At 42.1% G+C, this 22,066-nt stretch overlaps 2 protein-coding genes and 1 long non-coding RNA gene across 4 annotated transcripts in view; 1 reads left to right on the forward strand and 2 right to left on the reverse strand.

Annotated features, from left to right (window-relative positions):
* LOC118401088 (serine/threonine-protein phosphatase 2A 56 kDa regulatory subunit delta isoform-like) overlaps positions 1-22,066 on the forward strand; it is a 633,889-nt gene that overhangs the window by 282,820 nt on the left and 329,003 nt on the right. The window lies entirely within an intron of this gene.
* LOC118401170 (protein YIPF3-like) lies at positions 5,341-21,249 on the reverse strand. Of its 2 annotated transcripts, none has more exons than XM_035798463.1 (9): positions 20,064-21,249; positions 15,801-16,010; positions 15,539-15,645; positions 15,385-15,430; positions 15,158-15,250; positions 12,580-12,711; positions 12,347-12,472; positions 8,571-8,694; positions 5,341-6,378 (listed from the first exon to the last, which is right to left on the reverse strand). In XM_035798463.1, exons 1-9 carry the CDS (start codon positions 20,127-20,129, stop codon positions 6,239-6,241), a joined length of 1,044 nt encoding a protein of 347 aa, XP_035654356.1. In that variant the 5' UTR covers positions 20,130-21,249; the 3' UTR covers positions 5,341-6,238. The 2 variants fall into 2 exon arrangements, with proteins under 2 accessions (XP_035654356.1, XP_035654366.1); XM_035798473.1 differs by having other exon boundaries at positions 12,359-12,472; positions 20,064-21,244.
* LOC118401195 (uncharacterized) lies at positions 16,987-20,057 on the reverse strand. The gene is made up of 2 exons (XR_004829196.2): positions 17,843-20,057; positions 16,987-17,576 (listed from the first exon to the last, which is right to left on the reverse strand). It is a non-coding gene; the product is annotated as an uncharacterized LOC118401195 (long non-coding RNA).

A 22,066-nucleotide genomic window follows, 5' to 3' on the forward strand; every position in this document is an offset into this window, starting at 1 on the left:
GGGAACACTAAAATAACACATCCTAGATCTGAATGAATGAAATATTCTTATTAAATACTTTTTCTTTACATAGTTGAATGTGCTGACAACAAAATCACACAAAAATGATCAATGGAAATCAAATTTATCAACCCATGGAGGTCTGGATTTGGAGTCACACTCAAAATTAAAGTGGAAAACCACACTACAGGCTGATCCAACTTTGATGTAATGTCCTTAAAACAAGTCAAAATGAGGCTCAGTAGTGTGTGTGGCCTCCACATGCCTGTATGACCTCCCTACAACGCCTGGGCATGCTCCTGATGAGGTGGCGGATGGTCTCCTGAGGGATCTCCTCCCAGACCTGGACTAAAGCATCCGCCAACTCCTGGACAGTCTGTGGTGCAAAGTGGCGTTGGTGGATGGAGCGAGACATGATGTCCCTGATGTGCTCAATTGGATTCAGGTCTGGGGAACGGACGGGCCAGTCCATAGCATCAATGCCTTCCTCTTGAAGGAACTGCTGACACACTCCAGCCACATGAGGTCCAGCATTGTCTTGCATTAGGAGGAACCCAGGGCCAACCGCACCAGCATATGGTCTCACAAGGGGTCTGAGGATCTCATCTCAGTACCTAATGGCAGTCAGGCTACCTCTGGCGAGCACATGGAGGGCTGTGCTGCCACCCAAAGAAATGCCACCCCACACCATGACTGACCCACCGCCAAACCGGTCATGCTGGAGGATGTTGCAGGCAGCAGAACGTTCTCCACGGCGTCTCCAGACTCTGTCACGTGCTCAGTGTGAACCTGCTTTCATCTGTGAAGAGCACAGGGCGCCAGTGGCGAATTTGCCAATCTTGGTGTTCTCTGGCAAATGCCAAACGTCCTGCACGATGTTGGACTGTAAGCACAACCCCCACCTGTGGACGTCGGGCCCTCATACCACCCTCATGGAGTCTGTTACTGACCGTTTGAGCAGACACATGCACATTTGTGGCCTGCTGGAGGTCATTTTGCAGGGCTCTGGCAGTGCTCCTCCTGCTTCTCCTTGCACAAAGGTGGAGGTAGCGGTCCTGCAGCTGGGTTGTTGCCCTCCTACGGCCTCCTCCACGTCTCCTGATGTACTGGCCTGTCTCCTGGTAGCGCCTCCATGCTCTGGACACTACACTGACAGACACAGCAAACCTTCTTGCCACATCTCGCATTGATGTGCCATCCTGGATGAGCTGCACTACCTGAGCCACTTGTGTGGGTTGTAAGACTCCGTCTGAAGCTACCACTAGAGTGAAAGCACCGCCAGCATTCAAAAGTGACCAAAACATCAGCCAGGAAGCATAGGAACTGAGAAGTGGTCTGTGGTCACCACCTGCAGAACCACTCCTTTATTGGTGGTGTCTTGCTAATTGCCTATCATTTCCACCTGTTGTCTATTCCATTTGCACAACAGCATGTGAAATTAATTTTCAATCAGTGTTGCTTCCTAAGTGGACAGTTTGATTTCACAGAAGTGTGATTGACTTGGAGTTACATTGTGTTGTTTAAGTGTTCCCTTTATTTTTTTGAGCAGTGTATATATATTCAATGGATTAATAAATAAGAAGGCCTTCATGGTCGAATTGCTGCCTCATTGATAGTCACCCAGGTTGAGGTTGTGGAAGCTGAGTATTGAGACCCTCCCACTGTGCCTCTCTCATGTCTCCTTGCAGAGCCACATCCTACAGCTCCCCATGGAGGGCATGGCTGTGCTGCATCCAAGTCTCCATTGTTCAATGTCGGAAATAATTCACCTTGCCATAACCCATTTACAGTGGGGCAAGAAAGTATTTAGTCAGCCACCAATTGTGCAAGTTCGCCCACTTAAAAAGATGACAGCGGCCTGTAATTTTCATCATAGGTACACTTCAACTATGACAGACAAAATTGGAATAAAAAAATCCAGAAAAATCACATTGTAGGATTTTTTAATGAATTTATTTGCAAATTGTGGTGGAAAATAAGTATTTGGTCACCTACAAACAAGCAATATTTCTGGCTCTCACAGACCTGTAACAACTTCTTTAAGAGGCTCCTCTGTCCTCCACACGTTACCTGTATTAATGGCACCTGTTTGAACTTGTTATCAGTATAAAAGACACCTGTCCACAACCTCAAACAGTCACACTCCAAACTCCACTATGGCCAAGACCAAAGAGCTGTCAAAGGAAGCCAGAAACAAAATTGTAGACCTGCACCAGGCTGGGAATCTGCAATAGGTAAGCAGCTTGGTTTGAAGAAATCCACTGTGGGAGCAATTATTAGGAAATGGAAGACATACAAGACCACTGATGATCTCCCTCGATCTGGGGCTCCATGCAAGATCTCACCCCGTGGGGTCAAAATGATCACAAGTACGGTGAGCAAAAATTCCAGAACCACACGGGGGGACCTAGTGAATGACCTGCAGAGAGCTGGGACCAAAGTAACAAAGCCTACCATCAGTAACACACTACGCCAGGGACTCAAATCCTGCAGTACATGTCCAGGCCCATCTGAAGTTTGCTAGAGAGCATTTGGATGATCCAGAAGAAGATTGGGAGAATGTCATATGGTCAGATGAAACCAAAATATAACTTTTTGGTAAAAACTCAACTTGTCGTGTTTGGAGGACAAAGAATGCTGAGTTGCATCCAAAGAACACCATACCTACTGTGAAGCATGGGGGTGGAAACATCATGCTTTGGGGCTGTTTTTCTCCAAAGGGACCAGGACGACTGATCGGTGTAAAGGAAAGAGTGAATGGGGCCATGTATCGTGAGATTTTGAGTGAAAACCTCCTTCCATCAGCAAGGGCATTGAAGATGAAACGTGGCTGGGTCTCTCAGCATGACAATGATCCCAAACACACCGCCCGGGCAACGAAGGAATGGCTTCGTAGGAAGCATTTCAAGGTCCTGGAGTGGCCTAGCCAGTCTCCAGATCTCAACCCCATAGAAAATCTTTGGAGGGAGTTGAAAGTCCGTGTTGCCCAGCAACAGCCCCAAAACATCATTTCTCTAGAGGAGATCTGCATGGAAGGAATGGGCCAAAATACCAGCAACAGTGTGTGGAAACCTTGAAGACTTACAGAAAACGTTTGACCTCTGTCATTGCCAACAAAGGGTATATAACAAAGTATTGAGATAAACTTTTGTTATTGATCAAATACTTATTTTCCACCATAATTTGCAAATAAATTCATAAAAAAATCCTACAATGTGATTTTCTGGATTTTTTTTCTCATTTTGTCTGTAATAGTTGAAGTGTACCTATGATGAAAATTACAGGCCTCTCATCTTTAAGTGGGAGAACTTGCACAATTGGTGGCTGAGTAAATACTTTTTTGCCCCACTGTATTTATACATTCCACAGTCAAACATAGAATTGAATTTCTCCACTGACAGAGTACTGTAAAACACAAGGCAGGGCAGTGTTTAAGTCCTTTCATCAAGTTTGCAGACGACGCAAAAGTAGTAGGCCTGATTATCGGATGAACAACAATGATGAGACATCCTACAGGGTGGAGGTGAGGGATGTGGCAGAGATGCCAGGAAAATAACCTCTCCCTCAACATCAACAAAACAAAGGAGGTTGATCGTAGACTTCAGGAAACAGCAGAAGGAGCACCCCGCTATCCACATCGATGGGACCGCAGTGGAGAAGGTGAAAGCTTCAAGTTCCTCGGCGTACATATCACTGACAAGCTCAAATGGACCTCCCACACAGACAGTGTGGTGAAGAAAAGCACCTCTTCAACCTCAAAAGGCTGAAGAAATTCAGCTTGGCCCGTAAGACCCTCACAAACTTTTACAAATGCACAATTGAGAGCATTCTGTCAGGTTGTATAACCACCTGGTACGGCAACTGCACCGCCCGCAACCGCAGGGCTCTCCAGAGAGTGGTCCTTCTGTGGCTCAGTTGGTAGAGCATGGCGCTTGTAACGCCAGGGTAGTGGGTTCGATTCCCGGGACCACCCATACGTAGAATGTATGCACACATGACTGTAAGTCGCTGTAAGTCGCTTTGGATAAAAGCGTCAGCTAAATGGCATATATTATTATTATTATATTACCTCACCTGGAATGAGTGTGCAAATCTGTCATCAAGGTGGCTAGGCAAATATATTTTGATTTGTTTAACACTTTTTGGTTAATACATGATTCCAAGTGTTATTTCATAGTTTTAATGTCTTCACTATTATTCTACAGTGTATAAATTAGCAAAAATAAAGAAAAACACTTGAATGAGTAGGTGTGTCCAAACTTTTGACTGGTACTGTATATATTTCTTAATTCCATTCTTTTAGATTTGTGTGTGTTGTTAGATACTACTGCACTGTTGGAGCTTGGAACACAAGCTAAATATGTTTAGGTGACCAATAGCATTTGATTTGATGTATTCAAATGAGAAATGTAGGCCTATCGGTGTTGTCTCCAGGTGTGGTCTGACATTAACTAGGTATTGGTCACAGGGGGTCAACCTGAACATTGGGGTCTGAGTGCTTTGGCAGGACCTTGTCCCCACACTCACACTTCTGCTCTCCTCCGTGCTCCAGGCACTGTGTCAGCAAACGTTTTAGATGCCTATCAGAAAAACCTGCTCTTCTGATAAACATCTAAATCATTCTTCATGAAGGCCACAATTTTGCCATCCACCATGCTCTCATGTAGAGCTGTGAGTGAGAACTTCATGACTGAAAGATGCCACGTGTCCCTGAAGAACTGCTTAAGGGTCAGCTGGATGATAGAGAGGGTTGTTTCTCAGGCTGAACTGTAATCTTCTTGAAGGAGGCCATTTCTCTACTGACTGGAACAAATACTGGCCAGTCCACATTGGTGTTTTGTAGCCACTGCAGATTGCACTCTGTCGCATTCTTCTTTTGCTCATCTCCATGGTGAACCTGACCTTTGCTTGTCTATACAGGTAACAATCTCTCCAAAAAATCAGTTCATACACAATTCTCCACAGCTGATCAGCCACTATCTACGTGGCTCTCCCAGGAGAGACATATATTGTCTACTCTACAGTAACCATTATACTATTCAAACTTGAAACTATCCAGTTTAGGCATTAACTCCAAAGGGTTAAGGATCGGTTTAAAACAAACATAACTTTCTATCACTGGATTTGAACCGACAACCTCTGGATTCAGAGGCAGATGCTTACGCCCATCCTCAACACCATACCAAAACATACTTTAAGGTAACAACGCTCACAGTTACCCCTAGTGGCCGTTTTCCTCATCTCCTTGACGTCCTCAGACCTGCCTGGACATTAAATATTGACTTGCATCACGGGTGACCTGGCTGTTTCCTTCCCAGGGTCAGTGTTAAATGACGTGTCTTAGGTCGATAAAGTTTATTTCCATTGTATCTTTCTGTACAATAACCCTATAAATACATTTTCACATGTAAAATTTTTAAAAAAGAGGTCACCTTGCATCCCACCCAAAAACAATGTTGTTAGGAAGTACAAATAATGCACAAAACAAAAGCTGCTTAGAAGGAACAATATTCATAAGATAACGCACTATTACATATCTCATATGACATGTCAACTGCATTTTACGTTATTTTTTTCTGGTTAGGTTATTAAAATGACAGACAATGGATGTGCATTGTGTAAAACAAGATATTAAACTCTAATTTACCCCATATCATACATGATAATAATAATTCCTTCGAAAAACAATAGAAGGCACCACACATTCCTATAGAACCTTCCTCCCATTGAACGTCTAGCATGTTAAAACATCCATTGATGTTATCGCCGTAACCCGTGTAACAAAGCCTACAAGAGGTGAGAAAGTGTCGAGTTGGAGATGAATTAGTCTTAACGTGAGTACAAATGCAAACAGCTGGGAATCTTAGTGCACTCATGCTGCTTTAACAAATACAAGACCCCTATGAAAAGGCAATTTGCTGTCATTTGAAAAGAGTTACAGCACCAGCATAACACCTCACTCCATCATTTAGTTCTTTTGATTAGATACAATATAAACAACTAGGGTAAGCATGTCATTTCCCATGGAGAATGAAAGTTGTAAGAGTTGTTGTGAACCGATGGCGATGTGTTTACTGAGACAATGTTCATGTTTAATGATGAAGGTCAAATGTCAACTATAACCAGCCACCATAATGGTCTTTGTCCTTCACTTCAGTCTGTATTACCTACACAACACCACCACTGTGGAATTCAGGCTCATGAGCCTGTGGTATCGTCTTTGATGTTGGACACACCATCACTGTGACTGCAGGATAACACCAAAGGTCTTCACTGTGGCATTCACAGCATTCATAGCAGCGGTGGCCACCACAGGCAAATCTCTAGCCACTCTCTGGATGGGGGGCATGTTGGGGCCTTCCAATGTGTCCAGGATACCTTCAGACAACATTTTTTTAAACAAAATGTCCAACTTATTTCTTTAATCATACAGAAATTCAAGACCCAGTTTAAGAATATACCTTGGAGGGTCTTTGAATAGAAGCAATTAAAATATGTTTAAAATTGGACCAGGGGAGTCAACTCAATTACCTGGGTTCACATTATTGGCTTTCGTTACTCTGAAAGACGTATGTCCACTGCAATGAAATACTTTTGTGGATGACCTCATTTTATTACACACACACACACACACACACACACACACACACACACACACACACACACACACACACACACACACACACACACACACACACACACACACACACACACACACACACACAGTACCAGTCAAACGTTTGGAAGCACTTACTCATTCAAGGGTTTTTCTTTATTTTTACTATTTTCTACATTGTCAAATAATAGTGAAGACATCAAAACGATGGAATAATGTAGTAACTGTCATTTCTCTTTACTTATTTGAGCTGTTCTTGCCATAACATGGACTTGGCCATCTTCTGTATACCAACCCTACGTTGTCACAACAACTGTCTCAAATGAGGGAAAGAAATTCCACAAATTAACTTTTAACAATGCACACCTGTTAATTGAAATGCATTCCTAGTGACTACCTCATGAAAATGGTTGAGAGAGTGCAAAGTTGTCATCAAGGCAAAGGGTGGCTAGTTTGAAGAATCTCAAATTTAAAATAAAAATTTTAAAAATTGTTTACTACATGATTCCATGTGTTATTTCATAGTTTTAATGTCTTTACTATTATTCTACAATATAGAAAATAGTCCAAATAAAGGAAAACCCTTGAATGAGTAGGTGTGTCCAAACCTTTGACTGGTACTGTATATATATTACATATATAGCGAGAGATCGCTCGATCCTGGGTCACATACAATATGAAAAACAACAAAACTATAGTGTCCTAATTGCACACACTTTGGGTAGTACAATTCCTTCAAAAAGTATTCACACCCCTTCACTTACTCAACAAAAAAAAATCACACCCATCTGCACACATTACCCCATACTGACAAAGTGAAAATGTTTTTAGAAATGTTTGCAATTGACATAAGCATTCACCCCCCTGAGTCAATACTTTGCAGCGATTACATCTGTGAGTCTTTCTGGGTAAGTCTCTAAGAATTTTCCACACCTGGATTGTGCAACATTTGCCCATTATTACAAAAAAAAAGATTATTCAATCTCTGTCAAAACTGTAACTCGGACACTCAGGAACATTCACTGTCTTCTTGGTAAGCAACTCCAGTGTAGATTTGGTCATTCCATTTCTTTTTTTATCCTGAAAAACTCCCCAGTCCTTAACAATTACAAGCATACCAATAACATGATGCAGCCCCCACTATGCGTGAAGATTTGGAGCATGGTACTCAGTAATGTGTTGTATTGGATTTGACCCCAAACAGACTTTCTCTGCCACATTTGTTGCAGTATTATTTTAGTGCCTTGCAAACAGGATTCATGTTTTGGAATATTTGTATTCTGTACAGGCTTCCTTCTTTTCACTCTGTCAATTAGGTTAGTATTGTAGAGTAACTACAATATTGTTGACCCATCCTCAGTTCTCTCTTATAAAAGCAGTAATTAGTAACTTCACCTTGCTTTTTTTTTTTTACCTATCTACCAATAGCTGCCCTTCTTTGCAAGGCATTGGAAAACCTCCCTGGTCTTTGTGGTTGAATCTGGTTTTGAAATTCACTGCTTGACTGAGGGACATTATCGATAATTGTATGTTGGGGGTACAGAAATGAGGTAGTCATAAAAAAATCATCTTAAACACTATTTATTATTGCACACAGAGTGACTTATTATGTGACTTGTTAAGCACATTTTTACTCCTAAGCTTATTTCGGCTTGCCTTAAGGTAACAAAGGGGTTGAATACTTGACTCTAAACATTTCAGCTTTTCATTTTTAATGAGTTTGTAAATATTTTTTTTCAAAACATCCACTTTGTCATTATGGGGTATTGTGTGTAGGGAAGTTACACCTCTACGCCTGAATCCATTAAGAGTCTCAAAGTAGGAGCGCTGATCTAGGATCAGGTCCACTCTTTATTCGTTGTAATTTAAAAGTCAAAAATGATCTCAGATCAGCACCCCTACTCTGAGACGCTTTATGAATACGGGCCCTGGTTTGCTTAGTGAGGAATCTTACCTTCAACAATCTTGTGATAAGCGAAGTGCAGGTAGAGCAGAAAGAGCATATGCAGAGCACCCAGTGTTCCACAGAGGACGAGTCGCGGGGTCGGTCCCACGGTCCGAGAGATGAGAGCAGCCACCTGAGAGAGAACGAGAGCAAGGGATAATGTGAGCAAGTGGGACAGACTGACATAGTGGGCACGTTCAAGAAGATACAGTTTTTGCAACGTTTGTTGCATTATGGGGATAAAAATTGCCCCGACTTGCATCTACATGTCGACTGCATGAAATGTACAAAAATCACGTGATCAAAGGTCATGAAGTTGACTCCAGTCTACTGCAAGTTTCTGCAGTTGCTCTTCGCCAACTTCATCCTGCAGCCATCCCCTGCATTGTAGAAGGCTCTACTGTCAACCAGTCATTACGGTGTTTTTGTTTGACCCATGCAAACTTGACCAAAGACATGACTGAAAACGATTCATGTAAGCCTATACAGTGGTCATACTGTGCCTTCAGAAAGTATTCACACTCCTTGACTCATTTTGTTGTGTTACAGCCTGAATATAAAATTGATTAAATTTAGATGTATTTTTTTCACTGGCCTCCAAATAATACCCCATAATGTCAAAGTGGAATTATATTTTTCAAAACATTGAATAATGTTTTAACATCAATAAGTATTCAACTCCTTTGTTATGGCAGGCTCAGTTAAGTTAAGGAGTAAAAATGTGCTTAACAAGTCACATAATAAGTTGTATGGACTCACTCTGTGCAATCGTGTTTAACACCATTTTTGAATGACTACCTCAGCTCTGTACCCTACACATACAATTATCTGTAAGGTCCCTCAGTCGAGCATTGCATTTCAAACACAGATTCAAACACAAAGACCAGGGACCTTTGAGCATGGCGAAGTTATTAATTACACTTCGGATGGTGTATCAATACACCCAGTCACTACAAAAATAAAGGTGTCCTTCCTAACTCAGTTGCCGGAGAGGAAGGAAACCGCTCAAGGATTTCACCATGAGACCAATGGTGACTTTAAAACCATTACAAACTTTAAAACCATTAATGGCTGTGATAGGAGAAAACTGAGGATGAATCAAAAACATTGTAGGTACTCCACAATACTAACTTAATAGGCAGAGTGAAAAGAAGGAAACATGTACTGAACCTGTTTGCAACAAGGCACTAAAGTAATACTCAAAGAATGTGGCAAACAATTCACTTTTTGTCCTGAGTACAAAGTGTTATGTAAGGGGCAAATCCAATACAACACATTACCGAGTACCACTCTCCATATTTTCTAGCATAGTGGTGGCTGCATCACGTTACGGGTATGATTGTAATTGTTAAGGACTGGGGAGTTAAAGATAAAAAGATTAATGGAATGGAGCTAAGCACAGGCAAAATCCCAGAGGAAAGCCTGGTTCAGTCTAATTTCCAACAGAGACTGGGAGATGAATTCACCTTTCAGCAGGACAATAACCGAAAACACAAGGCCAAATCTACACTGGAGTTGCTTACCAAGGAGGTGAATGTTCCTGAGTGGCCGAGTCACAGTTTTGCCTTAAATCTACATAAAAATCTATGGCAAGACCTGAAAATGGTTGTCTAGTCATGATCAACAACAAATTTGACAGTGCTTGAATCATTTTGAAAATAATAATGGACAAATGTTGCACAATCCAGGTGTGGAAAGCACTTAGAGACTTCCTATGAGATTCACAGCTGTAATTGCTGCCAAAGGTGCTTCTAGGTATTGACTCATGGGTGTGAATACTTATGTAAATGAGATTTCTGTATTTCATTTTCAATCAATTTTAAGCAAAATCTCAAACATGTTTTCACTTAGTCTTTATGGGGTATTGTGTGTACAGTCGTGGCCACACGTTTTGAGAATGACACAAATATACATTTTCACAAAGTCTGCTGGCTCAGTTTGTATGATGGCAATTTGCATATACTCCAGAATGTTATGAAGAGTGATCAGATGAATTGCAATTAATTGCAAAGTCCCTCTTTGCCAGGAAAATTAACTGAATCCCCAAAAACATTTCCACTGCATTTCAGCCCTGCCACAAAAGGACCAGCTGACAACATGTCAGTGATTCTCTCGTTAACACAGGTGTGAGTTTTGACAAGGCTGGAGATCACTCTGTCATGCTGATTGAGTTCGAATAACAGACTGGAAGCTTCAAAAGGAGGGTGGTGCTTGGAATCATTGTTCTTCCTCTGTCAACCATGGTTACCTGCAAGGAAACACGTGCTGTCATCATTGCTTCACAGGCAAGGATATTGCTGCCAGTAAGATTGCACCTAAATCAACCATTTATCGGATCATCAAGAACTTCAAGGAGAGTGGTTCAATTGTTGTGAAGAAGGCTTCAGGGCGCCCAATAAAGTCCAGCAAGCGCCAGGACCGTCTCCTAAAGTTGATTCAGCTGCGGGATCGGGGCACCACCAGTACAGAGCTTGCTCAGGAATGGCAGCAGGCAGGTGTGAGTGCATCTGCACGCACAGTGAGGCGAATACTTTTGGAGGATGGCCTGGTCTCAAGAAGGGCAGCAAAGAAGCCACTTCTCTCCAGAAAAAATATCAGGGACAGACTGATATTCTGCAAAGGGTACAGTGATTGGACTGCTGAGGACTGGGGTAAAGTCATTTTCTCTGATGAATCCCTTTTCCGATTGTTTGGGGCATCCGGAAAAGGCCTGTCCGGAGAAGACAAGGTGAACGCTGCCATCAGTCCTGTGTCATGCCAACAGTAAAGCATCCTGAGACCATTCATGTGTGGGGTTGCTTCTCAGCCAAGGGAGTGGGCTCACTAACAATTTTGCCTAAGAATACAGCCATGAATAAAGAATGGTACCAACACATCCTCTGATAGCAACTTCTCCCAACCATCCAGGAACAGTTTGGTGATGAACAATGCCTTTTCCAGCATGATGGAGCACCTTGCCATAAGGCAAAAGTGATAACTAAGTGGCTCGGGGAACAAAACATCGATATTTTGGGTCCATGGCCAGGAAACTCCCCAGACCTTAATCCCATTGTGGTCAATCCTCAAGAGGCGGGTGGACAAACAAAACCCCACAAATTCTGACAAACTCCAAGCATTGATTATGCAAGAATGGGCTGCCATCAGTCAGGATGTGGCCCAGAAGTTAATTGACAGCATGCCAGGGCGGATTGCAGAGGTCTTGAAAAAGAAGGGTCAACACTGCAAATATTGACTCTTTGCATCAACTTCATGTAATTGTCAATAAAATCTGACAAAAATATCTAAAGACACCGAAGCAGCAAACTTTGTGAAAATTAATATTTGTGTCATTCATAAAACTTTTGGCCACGACTGTAGTAGATGGGTGAGACAAAAATATATTTAATCCATTTTGAATTCGGGCTGTAAAACAACAAAATGTGGAATAAGTCAAGGGGTATGAATACTTTCTGAATGTGTTATTTGAGGCTCTCTCCCACTAATTGATTGTATAACGTGCACACAGGATTTCAGTTTATAGATGTAATATGGGGGTTGGAGACATGTTTATTTCAACATTTTATAAAGAAAAAAAATCTAACCAAAGGCAACACTGCCATGTTGATCTGAGCCTTGCTGTTGGAAAACCACAATAGTGTTTGTCTTTCAGCTGTCGCGGTTGCACCTCCCCCGACTCCGCTCCTCGACTTTTGTCTAGTTGGTTGCTTTAGCCTGACCACTCAAACGTGCCCAGTGTGAACGTCAGCAAGTGTCTAAGTGTCAAGGGGCTCTTGGGATTAATTGACCTGCTTATTTACCATCCGCAGTGTGGAGAGCCCTCCTACGACCAGCCACAGGATGTAGAACAGGGAGTGGAAGTGGACGTTGTAGGTGACAAAGAGAACCACGCAGTGTCCGAAAAGACCATAACCCTGTTGGGGGCACATAGTAGAACAGACAGTGAGATTTCACACTGCATTTATAACAGACTGATTACACGGGGATGCTGTGAGGGGAGGGATGGTCATTGTTGACTCACCAGCAGAGACAGGGTCTGGAGCATGGTGATCTGGGCATTGCACAGATATGCCAGGAAGTATATGAAGGAGGAAACTCCCAGCCAGTAACCAAAGCATGTCCCTATGGCTGTGCCCATCAGAGTACCCTCTCTCTGTCCAGGGAGGAAGAACAATGTATTAGGCATAATCAAGGTCAGATAGACAACATACAGTGCCTTCAGAAAGTATTCATACCCCTTGACTTATTTTACAGCCTTTATTCAAAATTTATTAAATGTTTTTTTTCTCATCCATCTACACACAATACCCCAAAATGATCAAGTGAAAACACGCTTTTGAAATTTGTGCAACTTTATTGAAAATTACATAGAAATACATAATTTACATAAGTATTCACACCCATGAGTCAATACTTTGTAGAATCACCTTTGGCAGCGATGACAGCTGTGAGTATTTCTGGGTAAGTCTCTAAGAGCATTGCACACCTGGAGTGTACAATATTTGCAATTTTTTTTCTAAATTCGTCAAGCTCTGTCAAGTTGGTTTTGTTGTTGATCGTTGCTAGACAGATGTTTTCTTTTTTTCAAGACAATTTAAGTCAAAACTAACTAGGCCACTCAGGCACATTCAATGTCCTCTTGGTAAGCAACTCCAGTGTAGACTTGACCTTGTGTTTTAGGTTACTGTCCTGCTGAAAGGTGAATTCATCTCCCAGTGTCTGGTGGAAAGAAGACAACCAGTTTTTCCTCTAGAATTTTGCCTGTGCTTAGCTCCATTCCATTTCTTTTGTTATCCTGAACATCTACACAGTCCTTAACCATTACAAGCATGCCAGCAGCATACCACCCTGCATCCCACTGCTTAGCTTGCTTCTGAAGCTAAGCAGGGTTTGTCCTGGTCAGTTCCTGGATGGGAGACCAGATGCTGCTGGAAGTGGGGTTGGAGGGCCAGTAGGAGGCACTCTTTCCTCTGGTCTAAAAAATATCCCAATGCACCAGGGTAATGACACTGCCCTGTGTAGGGTGCTGTCTTGTCTTTCAGATGGGATGTTACATGGGTGTCCTGACTCTCTGAGGTCACTAAAGATCCCATGGTACTTATCGTAAGAGTAGAGGCGTTAACCCCGGTGTCCTGGCTAAATTCCCAAGCTGTCCTTCATACCATCATGGTCACCTAATCATCCCCAGCTTACATTTGGCTCATTCATCCCCCTCCTCTCCCCTGTAACTATTCCCCAGGTTGTTGCTGTAAATGAGAACGTGTTCTCAGTCAACTTACCTGGTAAAATAACGATATAAATAACATGATGCAGCCACCACTATGCTTGGAAATGTGAAGAGTGGTACACAATAATGTATTGGATTGGCCCCAAAAATAACACTTTGTATTAAGGACAAAAGGTTAATTGATTTGCAGTATTACTTTAGTGTCTTGTTGCAAACAGGATGCATGTTTTTAATTATTTTTATTCTGTACAGGCTTCCTTCTTTTCACTCTGTCAATTTGGTTAGTATTGTGGAGTAACTACAATGCTGTTGATCCATCCTCAGTTATTTTATCAGTCATTAAACTCTGTTTTAAAGTCACCATTGGACTCATTGTGAAATCCCTGAGAGGTTTCCTTCCTCTCCGGCAACTGAGTGACTGGGTGTATTGCTACACCATCCAAAGTGTAATTCATCATTTCACCATGCTCAAAAGGATATTCAATGTCATCTTTTTTTTTTTTTTACCCATCTGCCAACAGGTGCCCTTCGTTGAAAGGCATCACTGCTCGACTGAGGGATCATACAGATAATTTTACGTGAAGGGTACAGAGACGAGGCAGTCATTAACAAATCATTTTGTTGTCCATAGTGAGTCCATGCAACGTATTATGTCACTTGTTAAGCACATTTTTACTCCCTAACTTATTTAGGCTTTCCATAACAAAGGGGTTGAATACTTATTGACTAAAAACATTTCAGCTTTTCATTTGTAATAACTTAGTTTAAAACAAAATCTATTTTTATGACATGGGGTATTTATTGTGTGTAGGCAGTTACACAAAATCTTAATTGAACCCATTTTAAATTCAGGCTATAACACAACAAAATATGGATTAAGTCAAGGAGTGTGAATATTTTCTGACGGCACTTATCACAATTCGATGGAGATCTACGGACAGTTCCTTGGACTTAGTTTCTTCTCTGACATGCACTGTCAACTGTGGGAACTTATGTAGACAGGTGTGTTTCTTTTCTCAATCCTGTCCAAACATTTGAATTGGCCACAGGTGGCCTCCAATCAAGTTGTATCCACCTCTCAATGATGATCAAAGGAAATTGGATGCACCTGAGCTCAATTTGGAGTGTCGTTGCATATAAGCATTTAACCACATGAGTGCTACATGAGCAGTAATTTATATTTTTGAGCAGCAAAAGCTGAACAGATGGCTTTTGGTTGCATAATGTCAAAATTGTTGAGTTGATGGCTACCCCCATTTCCAGTTTTAATTCATCTACCGTCAGTATCCCTGAGCTTCATAAGAAATGGTAATCTATACATACTGTATATTAACATGCATTTACGAAGACTGTTTAAGTTGAGCTCTCTTACAATAACTGTTCCTGATGTCTTCATTCCATGCAGGAGGATGGCCACCAGTGTGAACACCAGCATCATGGGCCCATACAGCTCCCCAGCAATCTTCTATAGTTGGAAAATAGGAGCAGGGAAAACATTTAATATTTCCTTTTAATTGGCCAGGTAAGCGCCGAAAGCCTCTAGATTTAGATCTCCTCTCGGCCTGTGAAAATAGTACGGGAAAATAAAATGCCACTCACCTGTGGAAAATGTATCATGCGGATGGGTATCATTGATTCAATCAACCTAGGGTAGAAAAAAGTAAATGTCCGAAATCTTCTAAAATGCGACTCCGCAAGACTATTTTACAAGTTACACGTTGTGATTACAAGCACATTCGTGACCGACTCTCACCTGTTCCTGACTTGCATAGGCTCTACATCAAAGTACGGCCGGAGAATATCTATGTTGGCATATAGGTTGAAAGCTTTGGAAGCCTGACGCTTTCCAGCTTGCCACACCTAAGAGGGGGGAGGGGACTGCAACATTAACCAGACAAGGCTATTGAGATGTAACTTAGAATATTGGGTTCTGGCAAAGCCCATTTTCATGACTAATGTGATGTGTGTGACAGGTTATTGCCCATCATAAGCATCACAAAGTAATCTCATCTCACCTCATCTGCCACCTGTCTCCCCAGCTGGCCCTTGATACCCTTCATGCCCAGAAACTCGCCATCCTCTCCAGTCTCCTCTTCAGTTGCTTCCTCCTCCTCTGCCACTTCTTCCTCCTCCTTCATGCGCTGGTGCATCTCCCCCATGTCCTCAAAGCTGGAGCCCGATGTGTCATCCATGTTCTCCATGTCAATCACTGCTGACCCAGTGCCCTGGTAAGATGGCTTATTAGATTTAACTACTGTATATCATGTAGGTGAAATGATGTTTGACGAGCAAATAGTCAACGTTTCCTTTGACAGTCAGTCACCACGTGAAACAAAATAAATCTTCCAGTTTATGGTTAGCTAACTAGCTACACCCGTTCATAGATAACTGTAGTATCTTCTGACCAGAGGTTTAAGAGCCCGGACGTTTCAGCTAAACATTAACACGCATCGCTTGCGGTACGGTTTTGGAAACGTATCAGCAAGAAATCTTTTAAGTTTTAAAAGGTTAAATTACTACACACCTTTAGAGGGTTAGGGTTCCCACACAGCCATATTTTCATGTTTCAGTGCTTGTTCTCCGAAAACAGACGCAAGACAGTGTACTACATGTGCCAATTAGCTGTCTGTGCCTCTGAACACTAACATTAAATGGAAGACTGATGCCAAAATACTGTCGGCTGAAACTGTTAAAACTGGTTAAAACAGTTTACAGTAAGTGTGTTTTTGATTTGTGAAATTATTTTGATGTGATATAGGGATTTGTTTGTTTCTAGAACCGTACTGCAATTAACCCTCCTGTTGCGTTTGAAATAGAGGGATTTGTTTGTGTTTCTCGAACCGTACTGCAGTTAACCCTCCTGTTGTGTTCTTTTCATGTTAATTAATTCTGTCCCCTGTCCAAAATAACCGGCCCATTATAAATACATATCACTTAATGTTATGTTAGATCTTTTTATCAACTTAAGTTCTTGTGAACATTACAACTTTTATTTGCTATTTTTGGCCTGTAGGCCTCATTGACCTGAGCTCATAACTCTTTGTAAAAAATAAATTTAAAAGCAGAATGTATGGATTATTTTGACTATAACAAATACTCATTAAACATATTGTGCTATTTATCACAGACTACTTTGCATCAAAGTTTAACAAGGACATTTGTTCTGAAACCATTTCAAATGTTTAAGACGGCATAAAATAATCTGTGTTCCTGGTCAAAACTGACCCGGTATGATTTTATTAGTAAAGAAAGGACAGAGGCCCAAAACTACACATGAGAACTTTACCATATTACAAAATTAACATCTGAACACATTAAAGAACAACAGGAACAATAACCGTATTACTAACAATCAATGGTGGTTCCATTTTGTGTGCTCTCATGTACATGTTGGCCAATACGTGGTGGTTGATGCATGTGCCTTGCAAATATATGCACTGCATTTACGGCACAATGCTTGTTTTGACAACTCTTGTTGCACACAGATTGCACCTTTTTCCCTTTTGTCTCTTCTGTCTCTGGCAGACGGAGATCTTGCTTCTGATCTTTGTATATCTCTCACCAATCCAGCAGAGGATGGTGTTCGAGGAAGATGTTGGTGCCTTTGAATGAGGGGTGCCACCATGGCTTTCCCCAACTCTTCTAGGAATAGTATCCTCTTGAAGAAATTCCCCTGGCTTCACCTCCATCCACATCACAAACCTGTTGTAGACCGACACGTCTAGGATGTTGAAGAACACCACCATGGGCCAACGTGCTGTCATCCTCTTACAAGAGTATGTGCCAGTGACCTGCAAAAGTGCAACAATCAGTGAATAAAATGAGTACATGCATACAAGTGATACTTCATGTCTTGCATAGTAACGTGAAATTGCAACAAAGCATTGTTTTAATTGATCACATCTAAAACATATTTACATATTGAAATGAATAGAATTGACTCCATATTGTTCACAAAATCAATGAGCATTTCACCAAACAACATTTCATTTAATGGTGCAGATAAAACAATCTGGTAATAGAAAAAATAAAGAACATAAGATAAAAAGTAACATACCTTATCGAGGTTGTCAACTCCCCCTTTGTTCCTGTTGTAATCCAGGACAGGGTTGTGCTTCCTGTCCTCCCTGGTACTCACAGCGGCATCCCTACGCAAAGTTGTCATCAGGAGCACATTCTTCTTTTTCCCTCGGGCATTAGGACACAAGTGTTTGTGTATCGGTGAAGGCAAACTTGGAGGGAAAAAACAATCCCTGTCCTTGGTTGTGAGGCAAATGAGGCTTGTTCCTTCTGACCGTCCCCACCACGGTCATTTTTATTGAGAGCAGCTCCTGACCAAGAGCATGAGGTGAAGAAATTGTCACGTGTTATGTTGTGTCCCTGGAAACCTGCAGTCATTTCCAGGACCACCCGCTTCCCCTGGTACCTTTCGGGAACACCGTCACCAGGTTTCCCGATGTAAACCTGCATGTTCCAGGCATAACGTGTCCTAGCATCACATGCTGCCCATATCTTGATTCCATATTTAGGCGGTTTGCTTGGCATGTGCTGTTTGAATGGGCAGCGTCCCCTAAAAGCGACCACTCATCCACTGTGATGCCTGGACTTGGGTTATAGATGAGTGGCAGGCGCTCCACCCACTTGTGCCAAACCTCTGATAGTTGCCAGCTTGTCTTGTTGAAAGTGGCCTGGTCTTGTATCACGGTTGTCAAAGCCAATTTAAGAAAGTAAATAATAATTGCCCGACCAGACTCTGCATCCCATAAACTGGTGGTAGGTTTGTTTCTGGATCTGTACACAATCAAGAGATCCACGTATGCTTTTACGTCTGTCCGGTCTACCTCCTTTCAGTTGTCTTTGTAAACGCGTCCCCCCTCCAAATTGGTCATGTTTATCACTGTGGTTTTGATTGACTCTGTCAGGAACAGTTCGAAGCATGATTTTATGTCATCAACCCAGGATATGGCGTATCTCGTTGGCCCTGGGGTCATCCTGATAACATTTTCAGCCGACCTCTCCTCTCAGGTGGGGATGAAGACCAGGACAAATTCCCATTGTTTGACCAGAATGTAACAACCTCAGCAGGGCCCTCTTCCTCATCCCTGGATTGTTCCACATCGGTTGTCTCTTGGTCTGGATCATATTCTGTGTCATCAACTTCTGACATTTCCTCCTAATGTATCTTCACTGTCAGTTTCCTGTTTCCTGGCCTCTCTCCTCCTCACCATTGTCATGATCAAGAGCCTCACATACAGTGTATCGTTTGGTCATTGTGCTGCCACAGAACGAATTGTGAGCAAGGCCTCAAAAAAGCTTAATTATACCAGAGCTGCAAGAAAAGTTCTATATATTATTGAAACAATGTTGCGATTGTTTGTGAGAATGCCAACATGTGTGGATCCCGTGAGGGAAAGATTATATTGGGGAAAGGTTCCCATTGGGTTTTCCATGGAAAAAAAAAAGGGGAGTGAGGTGTGTGAAACGCATGCATGTGGGGGTCTGGGAGAGGAAGTGTGTCCATCTGATGAATGGGCAGGTGCCTGAACTCAATTGTATACACTAATTGTAGTCTCACCCATTCATTTCTAATGACCGGTCATTTCTGACCAGGAACACCACAGGTGTACAAAAGTTAAATAAAACACACCCCAAATTTTAAGAAAATCTTAAATGTATTTTGTGTGTTCAGATGCCCTATGTGGACAGTCATGGAACCTTATGACAATCAGATTAAATGAACTAAATGGGCGGCAGGTAGCCTAGTGGTTAGAGCGGTGGGCCAGTAAGTAGGTAGGTAGCCTAGTGGTTAGAGCGGTAGGCCAATAAACTAAAGTTTGCTGGATCGAATCCCCGATTTAGCAGGTAAACATCTGCCGTTCTGCCCCTGAACAAGGCAGTTGACCACTGTAAATTGTAAATAAGAATGTTCGTAACTGACTTGCCTAGTTAAACAAAAATAATAAAACTACATTCTTCAGACTACAATCGGTCCAATTCGACCGGAACACAACAATAGGGTTAAGAATGATTCACGTTTAGATGAGTCAATTCGCCTTAAACAGAAGGACTAAGGTTAATTTAGCAGGTCCATTATTGGGCTAGTTAACTACCACAACATTGTGGGACAAGTGCCCATTTTCAGTAGGATGATATGTACCGCAGAGTAAAATATCGTTTGGCAACACTAAAGTCCGATGTACAGTGATGTAATCAAATAAGTCGATGCATATTAAGCATTTTCTTGGATAGCTATACCTAGCATAGTAACGTTAAGTTACCTGGATAATGTTGTCATCAAAACCGCCCCATGGTTCCGTGTTTTTGTTTCCATCAGACGAAGCCATCTTTTAGAACAAGTGAACGTGTTCTTGATTTCTTGTTAAAAAAAAAAAGAAACTTCACTTTCAAACTCTCATACAACCAACGAATTGTTAATTATAGCATCAGAGGTGCTTTAAAGATGAACGTTTGTTCCCAAATGCATTAAGCTGCCTGGTAATATTCCACGCACAACACGTCGTGCGTACTACGTGGACACTTCTCCTTTTGTGTGAATTTCCGACAGACTAGATGCTTTTTGGCGTATTGCTGCCCTTCTCAGCCCGGAGTATGCATTACACATTGTGACAAAACAAAAAAAGGGAACGGGAAATATAAATTGCACCACCCATAACCCTGCAACTATAACATCAAAACACGCCCCTTATTCCACTACTTCGCCAAGAAACCAACTTTGCTAACATTGGCTCCCCCACAATTGAAACTCACTACTTTTTCTTCAAACTACACACTCCTTTGTCTCTGACCAAAACCTTGGCACCTGAAACATCAAAGTGGCTTCGGAACAAACGCTATCACGGGATAGCTCATATATCCTAGCATGACTTTATCAGGCAAACAGTCAATATCAAAACTCAAAAGGATAGACAGGGTCTCCTCAGTCTCGTGCTCACCACCAGGCCTGCGTTTCACCAAACGGCATGCATCACAGACACCAGGGATCCTCAACTTCAGTTGATTCATCTTCACACTCAAAGCCACCCCCAAAATCACTCCTTTCAGCGGTGCTCTGCTCCGGAGAGAAAAGCAAGACCGCTCTTGTCCTATGAAGCAGAGCGCCCGCTCCTTCTGGGTGGAAGACGCACAGAAAATTCACCCAGCCCAATAACCCAAATTTGGTCAGCCAGAAGACATGGCTCCACTTTCTCCACATAACGGACTCCCACTGGGCCAGATTCATCTTGGGCATTCCCCTGTTCATTTGGGGTGAGGCTCTGAAGCCTTCCCCACACCTGTCAACCCAGGTTGTTCCTTTTCACTTTTGTGGGATTCGATCTCTGAACTCCCACTCTTTCAAGATTCTCAACCGATAAAGTAGATTTAAGAAATTCCAGTTGGCTTGTATTCCGGGGACTTAGGTTTATACTAAACGCCATTGAAGTGAAGGCATAACATCGCACTTCCTCCAGTCCTCTCTTCCTGTCCTCAGACCCACCCATGATCGTGGACACTTCTTCTATGGTATTATGGCGGTCCACAAACAACGTTAGAGGTGCATGCCTCCACCTACTGGATGGGTGGAAAACGGATCAACTTTAACATCTTTTTTTTTACCTTTATTTGAATAGGCAAGTCAGTTAAGAACAAATTCTTATTTTTAACGACAGCCTAGGAACAGTGCCTTGTTCAGTACCTGCCTTGTTCAAGGGCAGAATGACAGATGTTTACCTTGTCAGCTCAGGGATTCGATCTGACCACTAGGCTACCTACCGCCCAAATAATAAGGAGAAGAGAAGAATGTGGGGGAAAAAACACACACATACAGTGGGTCAAAAAAGTATTTAGTCAGCCACCAATTGTGCAAGTTCTCCCACTTAAAAAGATGAGGCCTGGAATTTTCATCATAGGTACACTTCAACTAAGACAGACAAAATGAGAAAAAACAATCCAGAAAATCACATTCTAATGAATTTATTTGCAAATTATGGTGGAAAATAAGTATTTGGTCAATAACAAAAGTTATTACCTTGTTATATACCCATTGTTGGCAATGACAGAGGTCAAAAATCTTCTGTAAGTCTTCACAAGGTTTTCACACACTTGCTGGTATTTTGGCCCATTCCTCCATGCAGATCTCGTCTATAGCAGTGATGTTTTGGGGCTGTTGCTGGGCAACACGGACTTTCAAATCCCTCCAAAGATTTTCTATGGGGTTGAGATCTGGAGACTGGCTAGGCCACTCCAGGACCTTGAAATGTTTCCTACGAAGCCACTCCTTCGT

Source organism: Oncorhynchus keta, chromosome 2 (assembly GCF_023373465.1).
Source record: "Oncorhynchus keta strain PuntledgeMale-10-30-2019 chromosome 2, Oket_V2, whole genome shotgun sequence".
NCBI lineage: Eukaryota > Metazoa > Chordata > Actinopteri > Salmoniformes > Salmonidae > Oncorhynchus > Oncorhynchus keta.

Excerpts from the sequence above, each read along its gene's own strand:
- LOC118401170 (XM_035798463.1), bottom strand. The coding sequence starts at position 20,129 with ATGGCTTCGTCTGATGGAAACAAAAACACGGAACCATGGGGCGGTTTT. Across the intron at positions 15,251-15,384 it reads GCATGATACATTTTCCACAG|AAGATTGCTGGGGAGCTGTA; the intron begins GTGAGTGGCATT and ends TTCCAACTATAG. Across the intron at positions 12,712-15,157 it reads AGACATCAGGAACAGTTATT|AGAGAGGGTACTCTGATGGG; the intron begins GTAAGAGAGCTC and ends CTCCCTGGACAG.